The 24,943-nt window shown below is 40.2% G+C and overlaps 1 protein-coding gene and 1 long non-coding RNA gene across 10 annotated transcripts in view; one reads left to right on the top strand and one right to left on the bottom strand.

The window, feature by feature from the left end:
- The window catches only part of LOC140195372 (polycystin-1-like protein 1), a 241,758-nt gene that overhangs the window by 169,795 nt on the left and 47,020 nt on the right, over positions 1 to 24,943 (bottom strand). For all 9 annotated transcript variants that reach the window (XR_011885446.1, XR_011885445.1, XM_072253568.1 and 6 more), the window contains exons 4-8: positions 22,779 to 22,960; positions 21,668 to 21,826; positions 18,846 to 19,165; positions 16,530 to 16,616; positions 1,844 to 3,080 (exon numbers count right to left, since the gene is read on the bottom strand). Coding sequence is in view for 7 of the 9 variants with exons in the window: in XM_072253568.1 (XP_072109669.1) it covers positions 1,844 to 3,080; positions 16,530 to 16,616; positions 18,846 to 19,165; positions 21,668 to 21,826; positions 22,779 to 22,960 (1,985 nt within the window). In the remaining 2 variants the exon portion in view is untranslated. The remainder of the gene's footprint in view (positions 1 to 1,843; positions 3,081 to 16,529; positions 16,617 to 18,845; positions 19,166 to 21,667; positions 21,827 to 22,778; positions 22,961 to 24,943) is intronic.
- On the top strand, positions 7,606 to 24,935 carry LOC140195374 (uncharacterized). Its single transcript, XR_011885447.1, has 6 exons — positions 7,606 to 7,726; positions 15,242 to 15,409; positions 18,144 to 18,233; positions 18,609 to 18,741; positions 21,686 to 21,800; positions 21,971 to 24,935. It is a non-coding gene; the product is annotated as an uncharacterized lncRNA (long non-coding RNA).

The raw sequence follows: 24,943 nt of genomic DNA, 5'->3' as shown, positions 1-24,943 counted from the left end.
AATGTATGGAAGCAAATATTGGACAATATCAAAACAAAATGAGGGAAGATTTAAAACTGCAGAAATGTGTTTTTTTTTAAATAATGAAAATGTCGTGGAAAGACAGGAACAAATGAGGAAGTGTTGTGAAAAGCCAAAATAAGAAAAGAGCTGATATTATTAATGAGGAAACAGCAGCTGGAATTTCTGGGACATGTACTGAGAAGCTCGAACATCTTGCAGTGATGGGAAAAACCGATGAAAGAAAAAGTTGCAATCGACAGCGCATGACATTCATGAGCTACATCAAGGAATGGACAGGCGTAAGTTTTGAAGAACTTGTTAGAACTTCTCAGATTAAAGGCAGATGGCAGACCATGATTGCCCAGGTCATACGACATGGCACATAATGATGATAGAGTGAGATAACACTTAAAATACTGTGTAAAGTTTTAATCAGTATAGTTCATGAATGATATACTGTACATATCAGAGGCACTGCAAAGAATGTTAATTGGATTGATACCTGGACATTAAATACAAAAGCAGAGATATTATGCTCTAATTTTATATAAAACTTTGGATAAACTACAATTGGAATACTGCATACAGTTGTGAGCACTACAATATAGGAAAGATGTGACAGTGATAGAGAGAGTGTAGAGAAGATTCACCAGGATGTCATCTGGGATGGAGCATTTTAGTTAAGAAGAAAGACTGAAAAGGCAAGGTCTGTCTTCCCTGGAGCAGAAGAAGCTGTTGAGGGGATATGACTGAGATACATAATATTATAATGAGTATAGATAGGGCCAACTGCAAGAAACTTTATTCTGTTCTTTTGTTTTGTCTACCTCTGATAGGGGAAAGGGCAAGAGGTTTAGATATGATATGAAGGGGTCAATTTCATCCAGAAGTGGCAAGGATTTGAAATGCATTGTACAAGAGACTGGTTGAAATGGGGTCACTGACAGCATTTAAGCAACCCAAATGCTTGAATTGTTTAGGCAGAGAAGGGTTTGGGCCAAGTTCTGGCAGATGGGATTAGTGCACACGGATGCCCACTGGTTGGCATGTACGTGGTGGATTGAATAGCCTGTGTCTGTGCTGGACCTCTCTATGACTCTATGAAGGGATTAGCATATGGACAAGTTAAGCCTATGCTTATTTGGAGATCACAAAGTTGAGAAGCAATCATATAAAAATACATGAGAGATTTTGAGGTGAATAACAGGGTGAAATTTGAGAAGCTGTTTTCTCAGTGGTGCTATCTACAAGTAGGGGGATGAATTTCAGAAAAAGAGATTTAAGATGGTGATCAGGAGTTATTTCCTTTCCTAAGGGGTTGTGAACCTTTGGATGTTTCTGCTCCAGATAGTCAGACACCAGTAGAGACAGTTTCTTGAAAACTATTAGAGAATGCAATCATTTAAACTACAAGGAAGTCAAAGATATAGGCAGAGAGAAAGTGGTGTTGAGCCCAAGAATGAATCAGTCACGAATTGACTGTATGGTTGAAAACCGCTTATTCCTGTTCATCTTTATGTTCTTATTTAAATAGCAATTTAACATTTGGAATAGAGAATTACAGTTATTACAATTAGTTTCATTTTATTTGCATACTGGTACTGGGTTTAACAACTAAAATTTGATCTACAAGAACTTACTTTAAAATGTTTCAAGAACAGTTCCAATGCAATGTAAAATCTTTTGATCATTCACGCAACAAATATTGTAACTCAAAACCATACCTTATTTCTTTGATTACCAATGACATCCACTTCAGGGTTCTTTAAATTTTAGGATAGGAAATGTCAAAGACGAAGGTAACAATTGTAATTTTCACTCAGTACTGAATAAAACTTACCATTAACTTTTGCAGTAAGAATAATATCTTCTTCCACAGTGGGTTGCCGCTGCATTTCTATAGCGACAATATGAATTTCTTTCATAACCAAAATGGTTAATGTGACATTGTTTGAAGAGATTAGGTTTGCAACCTGAATCAACAGCTGCAACTGCCCAGTTTGATTGAAGGTAAGTGGCAAATCCAGTGAACGACCTGCTACAAAACTGTTACTGGTAAACATAGTAGAGCCATTTACTTGTATTTCAATGGTCAGGTCTGTACCAGAGGTCACACAGATAGAGATGATTACTGTTTGGTTGACTGTTATTATGTTGGGAATACTAGTTGTTATATCTCCCACAAGATCTTGCACTGTAAATTGAATGGCAGTCCCCAGTATTTCACTTAACTTGTTTCTTGCTGTTACACCGGCTAAGTAAGTTCCAGGTTTAGAGTATGTATACATCATAAGAGGTGTATTTGTTTGTACAGGTGTAGAATTAGAGTTAAATTTCCATGTGTATGTTATGTTGGTTCCACGAACTACATGAGCATGAAGACTGATTGTGGAGCCAGTCGTTAAATATTTGGGACTGGAACTGGTCAAAGAAAGGCCTTCAATTGCACCTTGGACTTCAATGCTGATACTAAATGATGCACTGCTGATTGGATTAGAAACTGTCACTTTTAAAATGTAGATACCTGCTGCTTCAAATAAGTGCTGGAGAAACAATTCAGTAGTTCTTCTCATTCTTAATGTACTGTTGTCTTTTTGGATAGTCCAAAGACACAATGCGCCTGTTTTATTGATAACATTTGCAATCCTAAATGTAAGATTTGTTCTTGAAGGTAATACTCGATCCCCTAGAAGTAAATCAATTTTAGTTATGCGTTCATAGACGTGGAGGAGCTCTGCCAATGTTGCATTGACAACATCCATTCCATTATACAGGCCAATTGAAATGTTGAAAACACCAACAAATCTGTACGTATGAAAAATTTGAATGCGCAAGGTGCAGTTTTGGAGGCCATAATCTTCCATTAGTTGCAGATGAGAACGTCTTTCAAGTGCTGGTGAATGGTCACCCAGTGTGTGACGATGAGTCATTCCTGTTCCAAATGTAATGTCAAAGACTAATAACTGGCGAATTGTGGTAAATAGTTCCAATTCCAATGTCAGGTTCTCACCAACAGCAATATTATAACCATTTTTTGGCTTAAATGTTAAATGAGAGATTGATTCCTTTACAACAGCCTGGAAAAACAAAGTGATAAAATAACATTAGCTTGTTACAAAAACACAACAGAATATGTTTTGGAAATGCTCAGCAGATGTGACAGCACCTGAGGGAAAAACAAACCGTCATTAGCCTTTATTTCAGATTTCCAGCATTTACAGTACTTTGCTTTTCGACAGCAAAATCGTTGAATCCATTATCATGCAAAAAGTTATCAACAAGAACATTTTATCCATGAGCTCATCCTGATCAGGTAAGGGTTACAAGGCTGACAATCTGAGGAATCAAACAATGCCTTCCCACTGTAAATGCTGCTCAGTTAACTGAGTCCCTCCAGCAGACTGTTGATTCATATTCCAGCATCTGCAATTTCTTATGTCTCGGTCTTACTGAGTGAGACTTCAGGTTTCCACCTGATGGCATACAAAAACACAATTAAGAAATACTGCTGATAAGTCACAGGGATAAAGCCAAAGTAAAATCAGAAACTACCAACATATTTATGTTTCACTATTTCCTGTTCCCAACAATTCTTCAACATAGTTATAATTTTCTCCTAGTTATTTTTTTGTTGGGAGGAGAATTCCATAGGATCAGATGCTTCTCCACTGCCTCACCCAATGGCTTTGTTGTACATGAAAACTTTGATGACAATCATCAAGAGGCTACAGAGCAAAACTTGTTTCATCTCACCAGTTCTGGTGAAAGATTTAATGATTTCAAATGTTATTTCTGCTGCTTTCCTCATTTATGCTGCCTGAGCTGCTGAATGTTTCCAGTATTTTCTGATTTTGGCAATAGTTACTGCAGCTGAATAACTCTGGGGAAAGGAATTAAGTTTTCAGTTCACTTAAATCATTTATTTATTAACTGACTGATTGAGATACAGTGTAGAGTAGGCCCTACCTGCCCTTCGAGCCACACCACCCAATAATCTCCCTAGTTAATCCTAGCCTAATCACAGGACAATTTACAATGACCAACTAACCTACAACAGTGGGAGGAAACCAGAGCACCCGCAGGAAACCCACATGGGCACGGGGAGAGCATATAAACACCTAACAGGCAGTGGCAGGTTAAACTAAGATAGTCCACCACATTTTAATGCCAAGACCTTCAAAATATGAGGCTTTTTGCAGATTTCTATAAGAAATCATAACTGATCAGAAAAGAGCAGTTTGAACTTCTAATAAAGTATGGAACATAGAACATAGAACAATACAGAACTGGAACAGGCCCTCCGGCACACAGCGTTGTGCCAAACTAACTAAACTAGTAATCAAACAGCCAACTAAACTAATCCCTTCTGCCTACACAATGTCCATATCCTTCCATTTCCCCCACATTCATGTGCCTATCTAAATGTCTCTTAAAAGTCCAAATATATCTGCCTCTACCACACCAGACAGTGCATCCACCAATCAAACATAAAAAACCTGCCCCTCAGATCTACTTTCAACTTGCCTTTTTCACCTTACATGCACACCCTCTAGCATTAGACATTTCAAACCTGGGAAAAAGATATTGTCTGTCTACTCTCGCTAAGACTCTCATAGTTTTATAAACCTTGATCAGATCTCTCCTCAGCCCCTGCTTCTCCAGAGAAAACAGCCCAAGTATATTCAATCTCTCATTCAAACAAGCCCTCTAATCCAGAAGCAGCCTGGTAAATCTCTTCTTCACTCTTCTCCAAAGTCTCAACATCCTTCCTGTAAAGGGGCGTCCAGATGCAGCCTAACTAAAGTTTTGTAAAGATGCAGAATAACTTCCTGATTTTTGAACTCATTGCCTTAACTAATAAAGGCAAGCATGCCATTTTTCCCAGGGCTGAAATGGCTGCCACAAGAGGGCACAGGTTTAAGGTGCTTGGGAGTAGGTACAGAGGAGATGTCAGGGGTGTTTTTTTATGCAGAGAGTGGTGAGTGCGTGGAATGGGCTGCCGGCAACGGTGGTGGAGGTGGATACGATAGGGTCTTTTAAGAGACTTTTGGATAGGTACATGGAGCTTAGAAAAATAGAGGGCTATGGGTAACCCTAGTAATTTCTAAGGTAGGACATGTTCGGCACAACTTTGTGGGCTGAAGGGCCTGTATTGTGCTGTAGGTTTTCTATGTTTCTATATGCCTTCTTAACCACTCTACCAACCTGTGTAGACACTTTCAGTGAACTATGAACTTGGACCCCAAGATCGCTCCGCTCATTAACACTGTAAGGATTTTCCCTTAACATTGTACTGTCTTTTTACTTTGACTCCCCCCCCCCACCCCAGGTCAACACCTCACATTCAGCTAGGTTTACTCCATCTCCATCTCTGCTCATATCTGCGACTGATCAATATCCCTCTGTATTCTTTGCCAATCTTCTATGCTATCCACAACACCTTATGCTCTCGTAATTTGTCCTGCTCCGATTTAATACTCTCCCGCAAGGTCCATTCTTACCCTTATTAATAGCTTCCTTAACAATTAATAATTATCAATAGCTTCCTTAACAATCTCTGTTCTCTAACTGCTCACTCATTGAAAGCTTGGTCATCTGGCTAGGCTCATTGGCCAACACCTGGTCCAGTACAAACCCTCATCTTGTTGGACTATACATATTGATTTAAGAAAACTTCATGGATGAACCTAATGAATTCTGCCCCATCTAAACCTCTTGCACTAAGGAGGCCCTAGTTTACATTATTGAAGTTGAAGTCCCCCATGACAACAACCCTAGCCTTTTTTCACTCTTCCTAATTTTGAGTTCTACCCATATAGACTCAGTGGACGAGCCCTCCGTTATGTTCCTTCTGAGTGCAGCTGTGATATTGTCTCTGATTACTAATACAACTTCCCCCCACCCGGCCCACCTTACCTCACTATCCTTTCTAAAACATTGAAACCTTGGGACATTATGCACCCATTCCTGTCCCACTCTCAACCAAGTCTCTGCAATGGCAACAACATCATGGTTCCATGTGCTGACCCATGCTCTGAGTTCATCACCTTTACTCATAACACTTCTAGCATTAAAATACACACTCTGCAAACTATCTGTCCCATCATATCTATTACTTTGCTCCTGCCTGTTTTTATTGGCCCTGACGTCTACCTTCCTCTCCATCTCTCCTCGTTCTGACCTGGTGCTCTGGTTCCCATCTCCCTGCCAAACTAGTTTAAACTTTCCTGAGCAGCACTAGCAAACCTCCAGGCAAGGATATTGATTCCCTTCCAGTTCAGGTGCAACACGTCCCTCTTGTACAAATCACCCCTGCCACAGAAGGGGAGGTCATACCTAACAAGCCTAATTATGATATTCTGTGAAAGCAATTGAAGTAGAAGACGTAGGAGTATCCATGGAATTTAGATTTACAGAAGGAATCCAATAAGTTTGCGATGATTGTATTAGTAATTTACACTACTAATCTCGAAGCATCTTTAATCCCATGAAGGCAATTTTATTTATCAATAAAATTCAGTGGCTTCTTTTTCGATACCTCCTTTACCTAATAAAATGGCCAATGAGTTTATGTTCACGATCTTCTGTTGCTGTAGCCCATCCACTTCAAGGTTTGACATGTTGTCATTCAAAGACGCTCTTCTGCATATCGCAGTTGTAGCATGTGGTTATTTGAGTTAGTTACCTTCCTGAAAGTTTGAACCAGTCTGGCCATTCTCCTCTGACCTCTCTCATTAACAAGTAGTTTCTGATCACAGAATTGTTGCTCAATGAATTTTTTTTTGTTTTTCGCACCATTCTCTGGGTAAACTCTAGAGACTGCCTGCATCTGCTACCAACATTATTACACTATCAAAGTCATTTAGGTCACATTTCTTCCCCATTCTGACTTTTCGTCTGAACAACAATTGAACCTCTTTGCTGCATCTGCACGCTTTTGTGCATTAAGTTGCTGCCACTTGATTAACTGATTAGACATTTGCATTAATAAGCAGGTATACAAGTGTACAGTGCCTAATAAAGTAGCTACTGAGTACAGATAGACAGTTAAAATTATATTAGTTATAAAAGAATGGAAGCTATTGGATTATATTCAAAACCCGTTGGCTTAACTTCTGTCCCTGGGAAGAAATTCTACTGTCTAACCCTGTTCAACCCATATGAGATACCAGAACCATTGTAATGTTGTTGATAGGCCAGTCAGTTTCAGAGAAATAAATGCCGGCCTAGTCTTGATCCCATAAACAAACTAAAAAAAAGATTGTTCCCTTAAGATTAAAGCTTATAGAACTGAAGTCAAGAATTGTTAAGTTTATAAAAGGCATTGAAATTGGAAGGAAGTGATCTGTGATTTCCTGCAAGGAATCATGCTGGGCCTTTAGTTATTTGGTAAATTATTAATGATTTAGAGAAGAACCATAATTCCAGCTTGCTTATTGTGGTAAACCATATATATATATATATATATATATATATATATATATATGTTGTAACTGGGTTACCTGTCTGGACACGCCCCTCTGCTGACTGCCCCTGTGGCTCCTCCCACAGACCTGAATAAAGGTGATTTCACCACTGCTCTTCCTCCTCAGTCCAGGGGCAGACACTCAGCATGCTGGAGGTCACGTTTTACTGTGAATAAAAGCCTTTCAGTATTTACCCTACTTCCAGTCTTTTGGAAATATTGATGGTGCATCACTTATAACCTAACAACTGCTGACAGGTAAGGAATGTGGATAACAGCATTCAATTACAAAGGAGACATTGATAAGTTAATTGTGAGGCAAACCTGTGGCAAACGAATTTCAACTTTGGTTTAAAATGTTTGACCTTACAGAGAGCCAAACTACAGATATCACTTAATTGGCAATAAGCTAAATCTCGAAAGATTTAAGTGAATGAGGCATCAAAATGTACTGCTTGGTGCAAAAGTAAATAGAATTCGCTAATAGAATTTTGTTCTTTATGCTTAGCTGGTTGGAAATTAAAGGACTGAAAGTTTTGCTCCAAATGTTGAAAGCTCTGGTTAAATTTGAAATATGATGTACCATACCTTAATGATGAGTATGAGAAAGACTGTGGAGCAGACACATTAGAACAGCCAAAGGCAGACATATTGCCGGGTCGTAATTACCTGCACTCAAGGGTTTTAAAGGGAGTAGCCGCAGAGATAATGGTTGAAATGATTAAAACTTGATAAATTCCTAGAGGATATCAGAAGATTGGATAACAACCAATGTAATTTCCTTGTTCAAAAAGGGAGAAAGACAGAAGGCAGGAAGCTATAGGTCAGTTTTTGGCAAGCTGCTGGAGTCAATAATCAAAGAGGAAATAACTAATTACCTCGGCAGTGAAATCTAGGTCTGAAGCAAATCAATGGGTGGCATGTTCAAGGCCCGGAGCAACTCACCACAACGAGGCTTGGGTCCTAATGCGAGGTACAACCCGCTATTTTGGACAATCTAAAGGCCAGCCATTATAGACTGGAAAGGCAGAGTGTTGGGAGTCACACGAGGCTGGACTGCTTTGGGAACTAAGCTGATTTGGAGAGGTTGAAAATGGCTCCTTCAGCAGTGAAATCTAGGCCCGGAGCAATTCGCCAGTGGCGGGGCCTGGGTCCTAGTGTGAGTTTCAGACAATTTAAGTGATTTTCCAGGATCTTCTCTCTCCAAGACGCTAAAGACTGTGAGACTGCCCCCAGCTTTTGTGCTTTGTGTCTGCAAACTTTGTGGCAATTTGCCCTGCTAACGTGATGAACTGAATACTGAGGTTTAGGGCCTACTCCAGGCTGCTCTGGGGGTTTGGATCTAAGGGCTCAGTTTGCTTCAGAATGCTGTTGTTTTTGCTCACTTCTACTGTTTATATGATTTGTCTTGTGCTTTTTTTTCTTTCTTTGTGGGCACGGCGGGGGGTCTTATTTTTTCATTGGGTTCTTTCAGGTTCCTTGTTTTACAACTGTTTGTAAGCAAACAAATCTCAATGTTGTATAATTTATACATTCTTTGATAATAAATAAATGCACTTTGATAGTGAGTTAGATTTCAGAAAGACATGTGACATGGTACCACATGAAAGGCTGGAAGATAATTAAATGACAAAGTATTGAAGGAAGTGTGCGAATGTGGAATGAAAACTGTTGGTCACAAAAAAAGTAAGGGGTTTGTATAAATGTGTCCTTATCAGGCTGGAGGGGTGCAACTAGTGGAATATCCCAGGGATCAGTTCTTGGTACTCATTTTGCTAACAATATAGAAATAAGAGGAAAGGCATGTTGTGATAAGATCATTGTGCTTTTGCAAAGGAGTAGAGATAAACTGAGTGACAACTAGAGTTTAATTTGGGGAATAAAGTTAAATGGGGAATTCCACTTTGGTAAGAGGAATCATAAATCAGATTATTATCCAAGTGAGAAGTGACTGCAAATGAGTGACATTCAGAGGGATCTAGGTGCTCCAGTAAATAAATCACAGAAGGTTAACAAGTGAGTCCAAAAAAATAATTTAAAAGGCAAACAACATATTGGCTTAACATATTAGGTGTGTTTGATGTCTCTGGGCCTGTACTTCATGGAGATCAGATGGATGACAGGGGATTTCAGTGAAATATACCAGATACTGAACGGCCAGGATAGGGTGGACATGGAGGGAGTCTTTCCATTTGCAGGGGAGTCTAGGATCAGAGAACACAGTCTCAGAATAAAGGGACTCCTCTTTAAAACAGAGATGAGGAGGCATTTCTTCAGCCAGATGGGGGTGAATTTGTTGCCAGAGAGGCTGTGGAGGCAATGTTAGTGGATGTAGTTACAGACATCCCACCTCTCCCAGAAGTTCCTGGAGTCTCCCACACATCGATAGTGGCTCCCTGACACCCGGAAATTATATACAATATCCTGAAAATAGATTTTTTTGAGAGGGAGAGCAAGCATCCTGATTGGTCTCTCTTCGTGCTAAGAGTGGTCCCCAACCACCGGGCCGTGAGGAAACAATATGATTTGGCGATATGAAACAATATGAGTCAGCTGCATCTTTCCTCATTCCCTCTCATGCACTGTTGAATTTTAAAGCACACGAGGTCATCAGTGACCCAAGACGTGCAAAGGAATGGGTCCATGACCCATTTATGAATGTTCCCGGTGAATGATCCATGTCAGCGTGGGAAAAAGATCAACTCCTCGAGCTTGCAAATGACGGTGGGCTGAAAAGTATGTTTGACATAACATCTCTGCCAGCATTTTGGATCAAAGTCAAGGCTGAATAACCTGAGGTAGCCACAAAAGCACTGAAAACGTTGTTTCCATTTCCAACATATTTCTGCGAAGTGGAGTTTTCTGCAATGAATGCAACAAAAACAAAATTGCGGAATAGAGTGGACATAAGGAACCCCCTTCGAGTATTGCTGTCTCCCATAACCCCTCGATAGGATCATGTTGTTGTAGGAAAACAGGCCCAGGGCTCCCACTGATTCAGCAATATTGGTGTGTTGCAATGATTTTATATGTTCATACGAGGAAAATATGCGCTGTGTGTTTAATATCCAAACATTGCTTAAAATGTTATGATGACTTATAGGTGACTTATAATTCAGTGGCCCTCAACCTCCGGGCCGTGAAGAATACAGCGGTAGCCAGAACGCACCCAGCACATCTTTAAGAAAAAAGCCGAAATAAACAAGCTAATTAACTAGGTGCCGCCTGGAACGTAAATGTCGGCCCAGATCAGAGGCGATTGCAGATTGCGTCGTCTCTGATCTGGGCCGACATTTACGTGCCGGGCAGCACCTAATCAGTTAGGTTGTTTATTTCAGCTTCTTAAAGATGTGCTGGATGCCTCCTGGATACCGCTGTACTGCTGCAGTCTTCGCAGCCCGGAGGGTTTGAGACCACTGTTATAATTGACTTATCACTACATTGATGCGAGGAAAATATGTGCTGTGTGTTTAATATTAAATCCGTTAGATAAACCACTTTAGAAATGAAATTGCGTGTATTAGCCACTTACAAGTGACTTATAGTTGACATCACCTATATTCCGATCGCGTTTAACACCCACCCCGCCCCCCGACCCTGGCTCAGCCGGTCCGCAAGAATATTGTCAATATTAAACCGGTCCGTGGTGCAAAAAATGTTAGGGACCCCTGATTTAAACTAGCTGGCTCTGCCAAGGAGCTACGCTATTGATGTCCTACGTGACGAGGCCAAACTCCCTGTAGGCTTGCTTAAAGTTGTAATAGAATAAACATGATAATATAAGTACATATTTTAATGTCACATTTGCTGCATATACCCAACTTGGTTCACAGATTAGACAAAATCACTTAACAAAGTATTACATACACTCCGAGGGTGGGGAGGGGGTGGAGGGAAGTGATATGGGGTTACGGGGGGGCGGGGGTCCTACCTCCCTGAAATGGTGGTGCTACCTTCCTGAAATGAGTTTTTGCAGGGTGGGATGTCTGTAGTTAAGGCAGAGTTTGAGACATTCTTGATCGGTAAGGGGGATTAAGGGTTACAGAGAGAATGTGGGGGAATCAGTTTAAAGAAAATCAAAAAATGGTGAGGGAGACTTGATGGGTCAAATGGCCTAATTCAGCTTCTACATCTTATGGCCTTATGGCTTTTATTGCAAATGGTTTGGAATTTAAGACTAGGGAGGTTTTGTGATAGCCTTGCAGGGTGTTTGTGAGGCCATACTTGAATACTGTGAACAGTTTATAATTTATAATTTATTTAAATCTTACATCCATCCCACAATGTGAGGGAGTAAAAATCTTTGCGTTATAATTCCGTTGCAATGTACCGACATGTGAAATTAAAAGTCTAATGGCTTGTAGAAAGAAGCCGTTCCGTAGCCTGTTGGTTCTGGCTTTAATGCTGTGGTATCGTTTGCCAGACGGAAGCAGCTGAAACAGTTTATGGCTGGGGTGATTGGTGTCCCCGATGATCATTCAGGCCTTCTTTCTGCACCTGCTGCTGTAAATGTCCTCTATGGAGGGAAGTTCACATCCACAGATGCACTGGGCAATCTGTACCACCCTCTGCAGTGCCCAGCGATTAAGCTTGGTGCAGTTCCCATACCAGCCAGTGATACAGCCAGTCAGTATGCTTTCACTGGTGCCCCTGTAGAAGGTCTTGAGGATTTGGGGGCCCATGCCAAACTTCTTCACTTGCCTGAGGTGGAAGAGACACTATTGTGCTTTTTTGCCATAAAACTGGTGTGTACAGTCCAGCTGAGATAATCAGTGATATGTATACTGAGGAACTTGAAAGTACTCACCCTCTCAACTGTGGATCACGCCTGTCTCTGTTCCTCCTGTAATCCACAATCAGCTCTTTTGTTTTTGGGACATTGAGGGAGAGGTTGTTATCTTGGCATCACTGTGTCACGGTGTCAACCTCTCCTCTGTAGGCTGTCTCATTACTGCTAAAAATAAGGCTGATCAAAGTCATGTCATCTGCAAGTACGATCAGCAGATTGGAGCTGTGTGTGGCGGTACAGTCATGAGTGTAAATGGAGTAGAGAAGGGGGCTCAGGACACAACTCTGGTGGGCACCTGTGTTGAGGAGCAGAGGTGATGCAGCCCATCCTTACCACCTGTCAGTGATCCAATAGGAAGTCTATGAAGTCTATTACCTAATAAAGGATTTAGAAGCATTGGAGATAGTCCAAAGAGGATTCACCAAGCTAATTTTTGGGGTTGCTCTATCAAGTGAACTTAGACAGTTTGGCTGGTGTTCCTTGGGATTTAAAAGAATGAGGTATGACCTTTTGCAAACATACAAGATCTTATGGAGTCTTGACGGGATAGATGTTGAGATGTTTCCACTAGAACCAGAGTCACAAACAAGGGGACAAAGCTACAAAATAAGGCTTTAGTTATTTAGTGCAAAGAAATTTCTTCTTTCCGAGGGTAGTGAATCTCTGGAATTTTCTGCCCAAGGGTAGTGGAGGTCAGATCATTCAATATATGTAAGGTCATTTGATATATTTTTGATGAGTTATTGAAAGTTTGAGGAGCTGAGGGTTAAGGGAACAGACACAGAGGAGGACTTGAGAGGGTTGTACACTCAGCCATCCGCAATCATGGGCACAACACTCTCCACTATTGCAGACACCTTCAGGAGGCAGCATCCATCACCAAGGACCCTCACTATCCACAACATGTCCTCTTCTCATTACTACCATAGTGGAGAAGGTACCCGAGCATTTAAACCCACACTCCATAATAGGAATACCTTCTTCCCCTCAGCCACTAGATTTCTGACCAGTATATAAACGCATAAGTAACACCTTGTTATTACTTTCATTGCACTATTTATTTGTTTTTACAATTTAGAGTAGTTTTTTACATCTTTGCACTGTATTATTGCCACAAAGGAGCAAATTTCACATTATATAACTGATTCTGAGCCAATTAAAGCTGATTTTAGGAAATACATTTGCTCAATGGGTAGTAAGTATGTTGAACTGTTTCGCTACCAAAAATGTCACTGATAACCAAATTAATAATTTTAAATGTAAGGAAATTAATTCTTTTGTTAACCAAAGAAATGCTTAAGGAGCTGACTTGTGTATCTCATTATTTACGTTCATCATACTGATGCGAGCTATTTCATGTATTGATTCCATCATATTCTAACACTAAATATCATATTGCATTGATACTGCACAATATATTCGAACAGTGGCCCCCCCCATGTGGCAATGGGGAGGAAGTGGTCCCCATCTGAAGCCCTTCAGAGTGCTAAGTCTGCTCTTCGCTTCGGGGATGTGGTTGGCCAAGTCCAACATGGGAGAGCTGGGCTCGGGCTTGTCCCAAAAGCTCCTCAGTGGCACAAGGCAACATCAGTGCAGAAGAGATGGCTCATGGTGGAGGAGTTGAGAGGACAGGAGGAGGCAGAATGAAACGCCAGGGCCATCTCAATGGCCAAGCAGGGCCAATGGACTAATTGGGAGAGTCTGGAAAAGAGGAAACTTAGCTGGCGTGACATTTGGGAGATGGAGGGATCTCGGCTAAGTTTTGTCATCAGAGCCACTTATGACCTCCTACCCACACCCCAGAACCTGAACCAGTGGTGGGGAGAAGACCCCGCTTGCTCTCTTTGTCAAGCACCTGGGTCACTAAGGCACATTTTAACAGGATGCACCACGAGCCTCACCTTGGGGCAGTACACTTAGCGGTATAACCAAGTTCTCAGACGGCTGGCATCAATCTTGCAACACAGGCGAATCACCACAAATGCTCTCCCACAAACATCGGCAGGAAATGTCCACATCACACGATTTGTATCAGCAGACCAACCTCCAGAGCACCATATAACATCAAAAAATGTAAGCATTCTGCAGGTTGCTTGGGATTGGAAAATGGACGTGGACTTGGAAAAAAAGCTTGTGTTTTCCCCAGACATTACGGTTACAACACTCCAGCCGGACATGGTCCTGTGGTCGACAACAGCCAAGCTGGCATATGTTGTGGAATTGACAGTACCATGGGAAGATGGTGTCGAAGAAGCTTATGAGAGGTAAAAGACCAAGTACTCTGAACTGGCAACTGAAGCTGCCCAGAGTGGCTGGAAGACCAAGGTTTTCCCTGTAGAAGTGGGATTCAGGGGATTCGTTGCTACATCTATGACCAGTCTATTGAAGAAGATGGGGGTGAGGGGTCACTCCCTCCAACAAGCAATCAAGTCCTTGTCAAATGCAGCAGAAGAAAGCAGCAATTGGATTTGGATTAAAAGGAAAGACAACAACTGGGCTGCAAGATGAAGACAGGAGGGTATGGAACTGAGGGGGGTGTATCTGGGATACCAAGTAACACTGTTGAGCCCTCTGGAGACATCGTGGGCTTATCAACGAAACGTCAAAGAAGGAGCGTGCCCACCTGATGACCACGATGATGTACCTACCCTCCCTCCGTGTCACCACTCCAAACCCACTGCCAACATCGAGAGTGCCGACTTACCATAGGGATTGAAACATCAAGTCCTAGTAGCTCTACTGTATCAAATGCTTTTAATCAGAATCAGGTTTACTATCAGCGGCATGTGTCATGAAATTTGTTAACTTAGCAGCAGCAGTTCAATGCAATACATGATAAAATAGAAAGAACAAAAATAAATAAGTAAACCATTTATAGTAACTATATATCTGTATACTGAATAGATTAAAAGTAGTACAAAAACAGAAATAATATATATTAGAAAAAAGGAGAGATTGTGTTCATGGGTTCACTGTCCACTTAGGTATCGTATGGCTGAGGGGGAGAAGCTGAGTGTGTGCCTTCAGGTTTCTGTACCGCCTTACTGATGGTAACAATGAGAAGAAGGCATGCCCTGAGTGCTGGGGGTCCTTGTAATAGACACCGACTTTGTGAGGCACAGCTCCTTGAAGAAGTCTTGGGTTCTACGGAGGTGAGTACCCAAGATAGAACTGACTGATTCTAGAATTTTCCGTACTTTCTTTCAGTCCTGTGCAGTAGCTTACCAGCCTCCACCCCCCCCCCACCCGCCGCCAACCCCGCACCGTGTACCAGACAGTGATGCAGCCTGTCAGAATGTTTCTCCACGGTATACCTATAGAAGTTTTCAAGTGTTTTAGTTGACAGACCAAACCTCTTCAAACTCCTAAAGAAATATAGCTTCTGTCTTGCCTTCTTTATTGCTGCATCAATATGTTGGGACCAGGTTAGATCCTCAGAGGTCTTGACACCCAGGAACTTGAGATTGCTCTCTCTCTCCACTTCTGATCCCTCTACAAGGATTGCTTCGTGTTCCCTTGTCTTACACTTCCTGAAGTCCATAAACAGCTCTTTCATCTTACTGACACTGAATGCAAGGTTATTGCTGCAACGCCACTCCACGAGTTGGAATATCTCACTCCTCATCTCCACCTGAGATTCGACCAACAATGGTTGTATCATCAACAAATTTATAGATGGAATTTGAGCTGTGCGTAGCCACATAGTCCTGGATATAGAGAGATTAGAGCAGTGGCCTAAGCACATACCCCTGAGGTGCACCAGTGTTGATTGTCAGTGAGGAGGAGATATCACCACCAAACCACAAAGATTGTGGTCTTCCAGTTTGGGAGTCGAGGAACCAATTGTAGAGGGAGGAACAGAGGCCCAGGTACTATAGCTTATCAATTAGGCCTGTGGGAATGATGGTGTTAAACGTTGAGTAAAAGTCAACAAACAGCATCCAGCAGCAGCAGTGTTATTCAATCCAATTATTGCATATGTTATTTTATATATGTATTTCATTTACACATCAGATACCACCAGATCTTTCCTCCAGTTTACTATTCAGAATGGTTCCCACAGAACAATTGAAATTTTGGAGTAAAATCTCAACTGTACTGGTTGTATTTCAAGTGGACAGCTTTTAGAATTCAAATAATGATTAATATACTTTCTAGAACCTGTTAATAATCTGATAAACTACCATGAAGTAGAGATTACAACATAACTTCTTGGAAAGTCAAGTGCTTATTTCATTCATTCACATATTTTTAGCTTTTAGGCATGCTTACCACATAAATTGTTTTCTGGATCCAGTCATACATGTTTGACACATTGACAGTCACTTGAAAGACCCCTTCATACTGAAATGTGTGACTCTGTATACAAAAATAAATGCAGCTCATTACCAGCGAGATATGGTTTAGAAATCATTACAATAAACCAAGCGTAATTTGCCATTATTTGGTTTTCTAGCCTGACATGTTTAATTTGATTGTTTTTATTAGCTGAGCAGTGTAAGAGGCCAAAGATTAACAGACCTTAACATTGATAGTTTGAACACATTTGACATAAGACTGAACATTCTGTCCAAGCGCAATGAGGGGGAAAGATGCATTCAGCATCAGACCAATCAACTTCTCTAACATCAAATCTCTTGCATATGTGAAAAAGAAACTTTCTGTAATACCTCTTGTGCAGTTAGCCATAACGGCTGTTTCAATATTTCCAAAGACTGTTGGCCCACGTATAATTCACACATGCCTGACTGGCTTGGCTTGAGGAAGACAACAGGACCTTTTGTGCATTCCTGTTCATCTACAATAAGTTTACTGCATTAAACCTGCACAATGCCAAAAGCAGACATCTGACACAGGCAGTGTTACTATATCATGACCCATACACCATTTTTACCTCCGACCTTCAGCAAAACTGCTATATCATGTGGTATCACAAATTCAGCAAGGGCCTGTTGTGCATCATTTATCAATTAAACTGGGATTCAGAGGTGTTCCTTGATTTGCTCTCCTATCCAGCAAAACTTGAGAAAATAATCACTAACAAGATCTGAATGATGTATCTGAAACTGTAGTAGAGCCAAAGTTAATTGTAATTTATAAAAGGAATTAGTATTTAAGATTAAAGCACAGTGACGACTTGCTGGTAGCAAACAAAACAAGCAAAACTATAAATTATAGTATTAATCACATTTTTTCATGGACACATTCACTGCAAACAATAATCTGTAACTTCCTTTTCAGAGCTGAGCTTTTGAACGGCCTGTACTACCTGGCATTTTTGTTGTGTGAACTGAAATCTTGAAGGTGCAGGACTGTTGCTACATGGCGTGTACAGGCTGAAGAGAGCGAACAGGGCCTGGGCCCAGACCCTAGAGCAAGGATAAATCTGACGTTTGACCGATTTAAGTGCTGGGCCGAATTGGAAAGGTCAGGTGTGGGCCAAATCAAAGAGGCGGAGCCCGAGCCTGAGAGCATATTGAGCCAGCAGGGCCTGGGTCCGATATCGACGAATGACTCAAGGTTTGGCCAATTTAAGCTCCAGGCCACAATATGAATAACAGACTTATTTGAGGTGCTATATACACACTTAGATAATACATTTACTTCAAACTTTGAAATTCTATGTGATGAAATGTAACATCCTTACCAACTCACAAGAATGTCTGGACTGTGCCCAAAATGGAGGAAGAGAATAAGGGAGGGTGTTGAGCAGCTCAGGTATCTCCAATAATAGAACATGACACCCCAAACTACTAACTCTAGCTCCTGCCCCTCCTATAGCAGCCAGCTCATCATTCATACAACTGAACTGAATAGACACACCCTCAATTCCAAGGAAGTGCATAAAATGATAATGGAATCACAGCTTTGGTCATTCTATTACAGGAAAGACATGGCTAAACTTGAAAAAATGCAGAAGATTACGAGGATATTACCAGAACCAGAGGCCTTGAGTTATAGGGAGAGGTTGTCCAGGTGAGGTATTTATTTCTTGGAAAGTAGGAGAATGAGGAATGACTTTATCGAAATGTTTAAAATTGTAAGAGGCATAGGTAAGGTACATGGTAACAGAATTATCCCAGTTCAAAATGGGAGCGGGGCTGGGCATAGAGTAGGATGAGATGGAAGAGGTATAAAGGGGACCTGAGGGGCAATTTTTCATGCAGAAGGTGGTGAGTATAGGGAATGAGCTGCTGAAGTAAGTGGTGGAGGCAGGTACAACAGTACCATTTAAGAAGCATTTGCATAGACGCATGGATTTACAGGGCTTGGAAGGATCTGGGCTGAATGTAGGAAATTGGGACTAGCTGGGTCTGAATCTATGTTGTATTACTCTGTGACTCTACACAGAAAATGGTGAGGGTCTGCGCCCACTGTGGTTATGGAGAGCAGATGGATGGAAGCAGAGAAGAAACAAAAATGAAAAATGAATGTTACTTTTCAATGGGAGCAATGAATTTATGTGCATTCCAGGAGACATTCTGTGAGTATCTCTCATGTTCCTCTGTCTCATGGTCATAACTTACACAGAAGTTTCCAGCTCAAACTTCATGATTGCTGTGCTACTATTCAAATAAAGCAACTTACCACTGTATCCAAAAGACAACCCAGTTGCTGAAGCCCACTGCAGTTCTTCAGGTTGTTTGAGGAATATGTACTGTTGTCATCACTGAAGTGCCAATAAAAATTCAAATCAATCCCCATCGCAACAAAGGCTTCAAAGTTATAGGCAACTCCAAGAAAAGCCTTCTCTAGTGGACTGATGTCCTCAACATCAAATGGAATACAGGATGGAATCTGCTCAGTTACTTGTACAAGCTTCACCTCAAGAGCAGTGGGTGCAGGATTCAGAACCACAACGCTGACAGTTTTCTCTTCCCTGGAGATATGATTGTCTGCAAATACAGCTGAGGAATTGAAAGCACATATTTAATAATCATTATTTTCCACAAGTGCTGTAGTCTGGTGATTTGGTGCCGATTATTCAGTGTAGTGTTCTGTAGACATGAAGTCGGTCTGCATTTTCTTTTTTCTAGATAAGATCTTTCCCTTACCCAACTAAATGTTATTATCTGAATTGCTTTGTAATTCAAAATAAAACACATGGAAGGCAAGAATGTCATAGAGCCATTCAGTATGGAAACAGAACAGATGGTTTATGCTGACCAAATTCCCACTTAAGCTAGTCCTATTTGTCCACATTTGACACAGATCTCTCTAAAGCTTTTACTGCCCATGTGCCTTTTAAACGTTGTTAATATGCTTACCTCAGCTGCTTCCTCCAGCAGCTCATTCCATATACTGACTGCTCATTGGGTGAAAAGTTGTCACTCTGGATCCTATTAAATCTCACCCCTCTCACCTTAGTTCTTGATTCCCGAACCCTGGGAAAAAGATGGAGCCCATTCATCCTATGCTTCTCATAATTTTATACACCTCTAAACGATCACCCTTCTTTTTCCTCTGCTCCAATGGTAAAGTCCCTACTCAACCTCTCTCCATAACTCAGTCTCTCAGGTCCTGGCAACAGCCTCTGCACTCTTTCATTCTGCTGGCATCTCTCCTATAACAGGGTGACCAGAACTGAAACCAATATTTCAAATATGACTTCCCCAACGTCTTGTACAATGTAACACAACGTCTAATGTATATGTCCTAACTGATAAAACCTCCAAGGGAACCACAACCTTGTCATAGGGTTTGGATGCTTGTGTGCCTCAATGATCTGGAGAATTATGTTGGTTGGAGTCAGGGCCTTGTGCTTTGACTCTTAGTAGGGCTGCCCACATCAAACTGGTCAAAGGGTAGGCTAAGAGTGGTCTACTGGTCATCCAGGTTCAAGGGTTCAGCTCAGGGTTAACATTGGTTCAAGAAAATTGTTGTGGAAACAGCAACAAGGAATCTTTCTATATCTCTGTATCACTGAGGACTCTGAACCAAACCTGGCACACAATAGAGAAGATGGCCAAGGACAGACAAAGATAGAGATCCTTCATTGCTGCCCTAAACGCCAGTGCTGAAACGGGCATTAAGTTAAATAAGCACCTGATAAAAACCATTGTGCCAAAAGCATTCATCACCACCATGCCTACTTCTGACAGCACTTTTGGGGAACTATGGTCTTGTACTGCCAGGTCCCACTGTTCTACAACACTCCCAGGGGACATACTGTTCACTGTGAAATATTGTTGTCAAGGCCGTGGGTCTGTTTTCAAATCAATACTATGAGGAAAGGTCACATCTCAAATGGAATGGAATACTGAACAAACAATGTATTGTTTGGGAATTGCACAATAATTCATCAATATCATAGAGTTATAAGCTGCCCTAGCAACGTTCACACAAACCCAAGGGTAACATTTTTTCTGAACTACTTACCTTGTGTTTGATTAAAATCAAGTTGAAATTTTTGATTCCGATCTGATTATACCCGACTCAGGAACAAAACTTTTTACCAAAGGATTAACACTTCCAAGTTCAAAGATTAATATAGTTCACCCAGATATGCCAAATCAAATTAAGTCTTTTTTTGATAATTGTTCATTAAGTAAAAATGGAAAAATGCTGAATAATATAACAAGTTTGAATCCATAAAATCTCCTTTCAAAATTAAGCACTGAACAATTCAGAAAATTTCCTTTCAACTAATATGGAGCTGCTTTTATCCACATAGGACTGCTTGCAGTTTAGATATGAATTAATTTATTACCTGTTGGTATCTTGCTTGACCTAACATACTAAAGCGCGAATACTGATATTTTATTTGAATTACTCCGGCTTGTAATTCATGTGTTGTGATGGTCAAAGAAAAAATCTATCATGATATTGTCAAAACAATTACAGAATTTCCTTCTTAGCATCATCTATGTCCTAAGAATAATCTTAAGTACTTCCTTAAAGACCATACTCAAATGTGGTATCTGATCAAATGGTGAATACATAAGTTTAGGTTCAACAGATCTAATTCTCAATATCCTCAAAAAATTTTGTAATTAATATTGGATGATGTTTGGGCAACTATTTGGGCACAGGGCCAGATTAAAAAGGTCATGGTGACAGGCCAGTTCATCTCACTACTCCACAATGTTTACTCGGTTCTGCACTTAACTAAGGGTGTGAGGATGGACTCTCTGTGGACTTCAGTTCAGAACACTATTTACTTGCGTTTATTGTTTTTCTCTCCGCACATTGAGTATTCAACGTTTTTTTTATGGGCTCATTTGGGTTTCTTTGTTTTGTGGCTGCGTGTTAGGAGTCAAATCTCAAGATTGTATAATATATACATACTTTGATAATAAATGTACTTTGAACTTTGGACAATGTATCACAAATATGAAAAATATTAAAAGTATAAAAAACAATATTGACTTAGGAAGAAGTTATCAGTAACTCACTGTAATAGAACTTACTTATCAAATATTTTCCAGGTTCAGTATAGATCCAAACAGGAGATGTTGAAAAAAATCCACTGGAGATTACAGGAACATTCAGGCTGCTATAATCTATGTGGTCCCAGTGAACTTCTATTCGCACATAAGAAAGGTCAGCTCCATTCTGTGTTCCTGCACCTGAAATAAAGGCATATTTCATTTTGACTGTAGATTTGACCACTATCAGCAAGCACATAACATCAGAAATGCAGAGTACCATCAATTTCAATGCTTACAATTTCTAAATTATTTTCATCATTACCTTGTTTTGCTTTTTTTCAGAGAGCGAGTTACGTATGCTGGAACAGAAAGGCCTCTTGGAAATTTCTGAATGCAGAGAGTGCATGGCAGAGATGTTTACGAGGAATAGTTCCACCTTTGGGCTCATTGACTTGAGAAACTGCTAACCGAGCAATGAATGTATCGGCACAGAGTTGCTGAAGAGATCTGCATAGATGCACTTTGGAGGAAGCTGACAAAACACGGTTCTCAGCAGGATAGGCAGCATCTATGGAAAACAGTAAACAGTCTATGTTTCAAGCCGAGACCCTTCATCATTCTCGGCCCAAAATATCAACTGTTTACTCTTTTTCATAGATGCTGCCTGGCCTGCTGAGTTTCTCCAGCATTTTGTGTGTGTGTTGCTTGAATTTCCAGCATCTGCAGATTTTCTGTTGTTTGTGACTAAACACAGGAACCAATTGCCAATAAGATTGGTAAGGGAGTGTGGAGGAAGGCTTCTGTGGAACATAATTCCCAACACATAGCAGCTGAATGGCCTTTTTTTTTATATTCAGCACTCGATCTAATTCCTCCAATGCAGTTGTTGAATCAATCCAACTACAGAATCATGATCATAAATGCCTTATTCCTGAACTTGGAGAAGACGTTTCCTGACTTTACACATTAAGTTGAGATGCTGGAAGCATCTCCTGTCCAGTGTTCAGTGGTACTCAAATGGTCTGAATGCACCATTTGACCATGAGCAGGATCTGGAGCAGACCAGTTTGTCTATATTTAATATTTGAATAGTGAGACTTGAAGGATATTCAGACCTTAAAAGTGGCAGCAACAGAATATCATTTCTTACTGTTTGCACTATCAGCAGGACCAGCCAAGTATCCACAAACTTCCAGCATGAATGGTTTTTTCGTTTGTACATGGTCTGCAATTAGTGTGAGACTAAGGTTCCTTATGTATGGTCCAACCGTTTGATAGACAGCCATTTTACTTTCTCCATCTCCATATGACAAGCAAACGAAGCCAGTACATCTGTTGACAAAAAAGAAATGCACTGGATCAAGTATCATTTCATGCTCAAGTTTTAAACAGTCCAAATAAATCAAAAATGTGAAGAAGGAGAGATTCTTCTTTATTCCCAAGTATAGGAGGTCTCATAAGAGACACTCTTTTAAAATTGCCTAATCCCCAAAACTGTTCCTGCTTCAGAGGTTGAAGGTTGGAAAAAGTGGAAAAACATTTGCATTAGTCACTATTGGATTTGTTCCCAGAGCACAAATTTCTCCTCTCAAAAGATGCAGAGAATACTGCTAAAAAAGATGTTAAGTTGACTTCTTATACCACTACAGAAACAAGGTGCGGAAAACCTGCAACACAAACTCAAATTCTCAGTACTTCAGTCAGGATTTGCAAATCATCTTTCAGGAGTTTTGAAGAGAGATTGACAAATTAAAACAATCAATAACTCCCACTCTCCATGTTGCTGCCTTGACTGCTGAGTGTCTTCAGCATCTTTATTTCCATTTGCATAATATCATAGAATGGAAACAAAAATCTTGTTTTACAAATGATTAAACAGACATTATCCATATCACTAAAACCAGGATATTGCAATATATCATGAGAATTGCTTTGATAAAGTTACTACTTTGATTTACATACATTTATGGGTGTATACACTGATTAAATCCATTAATAATGTGTTGCACATGAATCACACATCCTGCAGAATAAGTTTTTCCACAGTAATAAAAACAGATTTTTTTTTTGAATTGACAACTATTTCACTGGTATAAGACTGAAGACGTAAATGAAGAGCTCTGCAGTTCCACTGAATAAACAATGACACAAACACTCCATTCAAAAAGCTGCCAATTCTGCACAGCGCTCCTCTGCAGCAGTTTCAGAGACCACCACAAACTCGGGCAAACATGGAAGAGTCCCAAACTCGATACAGTTATTTCTGCTGCAATTACTATTGTGCTTCAACACTTCACTTCTTAAAGAATACAGCAGTTGTAACTTAAAAGTTCTGATCTAAAATCTACTAATTTAACTTGTCCTGGGTTAGGCTTGACAGATATTCTGTTGTTTTATTTATTGCGATGGAGATAAAGAAAGGAACAAGGTATCGGGTACCGTAGAGATTTATCAAGTAATTCATTTAAATGACCTTAAATTATTTCAAAATATATTCTAATACTTTAATCCTTCAAATGATTTACAAATGATATGTGAAAATTATAATTTTATTTGTATGCTGGTATCAAATACATTCAGATTAGACAGCTGCTTCAGCATGGGTGCATGGCTCTTCTGGTTCATATCTATGATATTTATGGCTATATAGTACTGTACCATGCTGTGCAGGCCTTGCTCATTGGCTCAGGGCCACTGCTTTGAACTAGGTATCATGGGCAGGCCAAGTCAAGGAAAGGGTGTATTTATAGGGCATGCAAAGCTCCAAGAATACTCTAGAACAGTGTAATTTAGATTTTGTCTAATATTATCCACATGAGGAAATTGGAAATTAGTTTAATTCATCTAAAATTATCAAAGGACAAAACTAAAAGAGAATATTAATGCTGAATCTTTAAAAAAAAATGAAGGGAAAGATTCAGCTGGTCACATCAGCTACAATAAAGGACATGTCTATGAAGGAAGAATGCATAAAGAGATATTTTGAAAATGCGCTATTAGTTTCTATGAGCCCAGTTCCATTCTTACTTTAGTCAATATAATGGAAAAGCTGAGTTTAAATAAAATACATGGCACTTAAAAAACTTTTATTAAAAAAGTATCCTTTACGATGACTGAAGGAGGAAAGGAAAATTGATAACATGGGGAAACCGGCAAGTAATATTAAAACAAACATGGAATTTCCTGGATGTATAAAATGAAAGTACATAGACAGGATAAGTATGGGATTTAGGGAGATCATGCGTAATTAATCAGTAATGAGAAACAAGGAAGTAGCAAATAAGTTAAAATAATACTCTTTATCAATCTTATACT

Source organism: Mobula birostris, chromosome 3 (assembly GCF_030028105.1).
Source record: "Mobula birostris isolate sMobBir1 chromosome 3, sMobBir1.hap1, whole genome shotgun sequence".
Classification (NCBI taxonomy): Eukaryota; Metazoa; Chordata; class Chondrichthyes; order Myliobatiformes; family Myliobatidae; genus Mobula; species Mobula birostris.
The sequence above is the reverse complement of the archived record's forward strand: the minus strand, read 5'-3'. Positions and strand labels throughout refer to the sequence as shown.